Raw genomic sequence first — 5,000 nt, 5'->3', positions numbered from 1 at the left:
ATCAATACTGTATGTGTAGAAGACAGACCTCTGCTGAGGATACCGCTGCATCTACAGTAATGCATTCAACATTGGTTCCATTTGCACCATACTGTATGTTTAGCCTGTATCTTATACAGTAACATTGTTTGTGTAAGGGTTTGATGGATTTTACTGTTTACAATCACACACCACCCTCCTTCTTCAGTGAAGATTAAATATGCAAACAAATGTAATCTTTTAAAATGTTTTAAGGTCTACATTTATGAGTACATCGGAGCCATCTTTTAAAATTGCATATGGTAGTGCTATCTCTAAATCAATATTTAACACATGTAAGCACCACCAACCAAGAGAGGGTGGTGCATATTTATTTCTCATACTGCCTGCAACTCAAAGACCATAATTCCCTGCCTAGTGCCTACTGAGTCGAGTGCAGTCATAACTTCATGGTATGTTAATGAGCCCCATCATTTGCAAGGACGCAATGTGCCATAAACAGTCCTCAGTACATTTGTTTAGATGGTGAAGCTTGATTTATACTTTATACGTGCAGTCGCGCTGTGGTGTCATGCACCTGTTGTGAGCTTAGAGACCAGATCATTTCAGTGTGCAACACCCATGCAACACCCATGCAACTAACTGTCAGATCTACAGGCTCACAACGTGTCACATCTCGATGCACTGTGAGCATGTAGATCTGCAATCTTTGAATAGCTAAAGTATTTAAAAAATCACACCCTGTGTGAAGTGGGCGGTGTCTTGCTAGCTAATCACAATACTGAATGGAGTCAACCAATCATGTACAAAAGATAAATACATTTATTGAAACACTCTTTATGATGGACGAAACCATAACTTGAAAAAAACCAATGTATGGTTTTTTTCAAGTTATGGTTTCTTATATAGGGCTATGCACATGTGTCATGTGACACTGGCCAATCACAGTCCTGAATAGATTGTGATTGGCCAATCACGGTGCAGGATAATTGTACACATTTCCAAACCTCACTTTTAGGGGCGGTTTCACAGCGCAGGATATTTGTACATTTTTCCAAATCTCACTTATAGGGGCGGTTTCACCGCCCAAAAATAGTTAAAGTGGTGAAACTTATTGTGATTATGAACCCTTTCAAGGACCCCCTGGGGTTCCCTGGACACCACTTGAGAACCACTGGCTTAAAGCACACCACATGGTATAGGTTTCATTCCAGCCTACAGTACAGTGGTTGAAGGTGTGTTCATTAGTGAAATCAGCTATACTGGGTTGGAAACATAACTTTGGACCAACATGGCACGTAATTCTAGATGACTTCCACAGTCCTTAATTTCTCTTCTTATTTACAATGCAAACTATAACTTCATAGCATCTAAATAAGTTAACAGCCAAGCCAATTTAGCCAATACCTTAGAGCGCACATGTTTAACTTGTACAAGTTGATTTTACCTCCATGTGTACACTATACAGCCATAACCTATTGACAGGTTAATTAACTAGCCAAGACAAATATTAGAGTACCTAAAGCCTTCAACTTGTGTTTAGATTGTACTATCTTAGTTAGCAGCAATAAAAACTGTATTATGCGTTATCGTTTCTTCCATTAAAATAGAACTCCATTTTATTATTCAAATAAGTGCCTGCTCTAGCCTGCTCTATTGGCTCCAACGTTGGAGCCCATCCAAGGTAAATTAAAAAAAAGTATAGCCATCTACGTCATTTTCGCTATCCAGCAATTCCAGCCGGAAAAATTCGTCGGACACTGGGAGGCAAACTACGTTCGTATTAGTTGTCCATTGCTTATTGGTGATTGTGATGGAAAATGAAAATGAAAATATGAGTACAAACCATTAAAGTAGGCTAAAAGCTCAAACTAACATTTGAAAATGCTACAATTAGACCAATGTCAATAGCGCAGTTTGGGGCGGTTCTTGAGGCTACACACATTTTTTTCTCTTTGGCCATTTAATAATACAGGTTATTTCACAAGAATGACGATATCGATTTGATATGAAACCATACTAGAGAGAGAGATACAAAGTATTGTTTTAATACAAAATAGGCTACATCAAGACTATAGAGAACAGATGAAAATTCCTGGATGTTATGTGAAAGTGAATTCTAAATACAGTGAAATGCCCCACCCCTACACTGAATTTTAACCATTTAGATTAGATCAGTGGTTCAAAGTGGGCAGTGGGGGACCGTGGCCAAATACGTATCAATTTGGGGGTTTTGACATGAAAATGTTTGAGAAACACTGATTGTATTGAGTGAATTGAGTGTAAAATTAATGGTGTTCCAACAAGAATATGGAGAATGCTTTTACAGTAAAGGTAAAGGGTAATTTATGTATACTTAGTTGCACGCAAGTGTCGCACACCTAAAATAGCAGATCTAAAAGCTCACAACACGTGCTGCAATGTGTTGTGAGCTTGTAGATCTGCTATTTTAGGTGCGTGACACCGGCACACAGCTAAGTTAAACAGGGCTTTAAAAGTCCTATTTTTTGTCTATAATGGTGATTTTACTGCAAATGCCTGCACTTGAATAATCCGTAAAAGAGACGCTATTACCAGACTGCAGATAGAGTGCATGGTAATGGGTAGAGCTGCTTGAATGACTGATACAATAATTCAGCGAGGTCCTGTAAACAGCATGTCTGCAAGATGCTTTTGAATTAATGTGTCTGTTTATGTGCTTTTAATGCTGAGACTTCTGTGTGTGCAAAGTGAATTGCATGAATAAAATTTGCAATTCAATCAACTGTGTATGTGTGTGTGTGTGTGTGTGTGTGTGTGTGTGTGTGTGTGTGTGTGTGTGTGTGTGTGTGTGTGTGTGTGTGTGTGTGTGTGTGTGTGTGTGTGTGTGTGTGTGTGTGTGTGTGTTTGTGCGTGTGTGTTTGTGTTTTTAAGCTCTTGCAGTAACTAGTGAGGCCTACTTCAACGCAATCTCAAAGATTGGAGAGCAAGCTTTGCACACCATGTCCTCGCGGTCAATAGGTAGGACTCTCATCCTAAATGTGCTGCACTTCTGTGTGTGTGTGTGTGTGTGTGTGTGTGTGTGTGTGTGTGTGTGTGTGTGTGTATGTGTGTGTGTGTGTGTGTACTGTAAAATTGTTAATTTAACTCTGAGACTGTACAAACGGACTCAAGTGCACCAATAAGGGTCTAATTGGTTCCATTTAACACTCAGGATTTTATTGTGTGCGTGCGTGCGTGTGTGCGTGCATGTGAGAGAGACAAAGACGAGATCATGGGTCTGTACCACACACATTTCTGTGTATACATACATACTTTATATCTATTTGTCTCAAAATGCATGTTGGCTCAGTGGGTGTGAGTTTATGGATTATTAGCCTAAACACACCTTCATCAGATTATGAGGAGCAAAGTTTACCCTGTGTGTGTGTGTGTGTGTGTGTGTGTGTGTGTGTGTGTGTGTGTGTGTGTGTGTGTGTGTGTGTGTGTGTGTGTGTGTGTGTGTGTGTGTGTGTGTGTGTATGTGTTGTCGCTTTGTGCATTTTTGTGTGTGGAAGCCCCTTTCTTAATTGTGCTTCAGGTTAACTGGGTATTGTATCGCAAAGACTCCAGCTTATGCTAATTCCATATTACCACTAGCTAGAGACGTGGGCGTCTTCTGCACCACCGCTAGGCATAAGCGTATGACTTCTCTTGTATCTCTCTGCAGTGTAAGTTTAAGCGCATATCCTGTGAGCTGAAGCCAAAAGCCATTACGTCTGATTTACGTGTGGGTGTCGTGCACCGAAAACAGCCGATTTACAAGCTCACAATGCATTGTAGATTGTCTATTTTTGGTGTGCGACACCAGCACGTAACAAAGTACACCTCAGGCTTTGTAGTTCCTGAGCTGGTGGGGGTATCATGTGTCAGTAGGCTCTAGCAGGGAACATGAATAATACAGGATGACAGGCTGCTGGCCCTGTGCTGCTCATTTAACCCCAGTACTTTAATAGAGCCCTTACCAAAGTTTGGTGGTTGGGGTTGAAAGCTGTCCAAACTGTGTTTAGTTCACTACCCTGGTGGAAGTAAACACCTTGAGTTGGGCCAAGAGTATCCCGTAAATTCTGTGTCGCGTGTGTTAGTGTGTGTTAGTGTGTGTGTGTGTGTGTGCGTGTGTGTGCGTGTGTGTGCGTGTGTGTGTGTGTGTGTGTGTGGGTGTGTGTGTGTGTGTGTGTGTGTGTGTGTGTGTGTGTGTGTGTGTGTGTGTGTGTGTGTGTGTGTGTGTGTGTGTGTGTGTGTGTGTGTGTGTGTGTGTGTGTGTGTGTGTGTGTGTGTGTGAGAAAGAGAGAGTTTGAGCAAGTGAGAGTTGTAGAGAGATGAAGTGAGAAGGACAGAGTTGCAGCAGGAGACAATTCTGTGAAATAGTAGAGGCAGAGAGACAACAAGAGGGAGAGAGAGTGACAGTGAAAAAGCTAAACAGAAAGAGCAATACATAGAGCAGGAGAGTGATATTACCCATATTATTACATGTTAATAATAGTTATTAGCTAATAGTAATATCCACATTCTCTTTCAGGAGATGTCCTGATTCAGATCTCAGAGAACCAGAGGAGACTCACCATGGAGTTAGAAGGAGTTGTAGGTCACACAGACACTTCATCATGTCCATGATGACCTTTTACTGTAAGTCCATACTGTATGATGCTCCATTTGTTTCCTACATGATGGTCCATGTCTCGTTACAGTTCCGCTGGTTCCACAACGAGGTTCTTCAGGAGATGGACAACAACATTAGACTGGACAAAGACTACATATCAGTAAGTCAGGGCCTTGGGAAGGAGGATAAAGAAATCAAATGAGACCATTAAGCTCTACAAGCTCACAATGCAATGTGTCGATCATGATGCATTGTAGATCTACTATTGTGTGTAGATATACTATTTTCGGCGCACAAAATCGCCATAATATAAATTAACCATCATACAGAATAATCAGTTTACAATTGTTTTTGTGAACTGGATGTATAGGGCAAATATAATTCACATAAAACTAGTTTTATT

The 5,000-nt window shown here is 40.8% G+C and overlaps 1 protein-coding gene across 1 annotated transcript in view; it reads left to right on the top strand.

The window, feature by feature from the left end:
* Positions 1 to 5,000, top strand: part of baiap2l2a (BAR/IMD domain containing adaptor protein 2 like 2a) — a gene marked incomplete at both ends in the record, with an annotated part of 19,641 nt that overhangs the window by 1,502 nt on the left and 13,139 nt on the right. The window contains 3 exons of the mRNA XM_080448239.1: positions 2,893 to 2,979; positions 4,517 to 4,578; positions 4,686 to 4,757. Of these exons, the coding sequence (XP_080304365.1) occupies positions 2,893 to 2,979; positions 4,517 to 4,578; positions 4,686 to 4,757 (221 nt within the window). The remainder of the gene's footprint in view (positions 1 to 2,892; positions 2,980 to 4,516; positions 4,579 to 4,685; positions 4,758 to 5,000) is intronic.

This window comes from Gymnoscopelus braueri, assembly GCF_963280865.1.
Source record: "Gymnoscopelus braueri genome assembly, chromosome: 13".
NCBI classification, from domain to species: Eukaryota; Metazoa; Chordata; class Actinopteri; order Myctophiformes; family Myctophidae; genus Gymnoscopelus; species Gymnoscopelus braueri.
The sequence above is the reverse complement of the archived record's forward strand: the minus strand, read 5'-3'. Positions and strand labels throughout refer to the sequence as shown.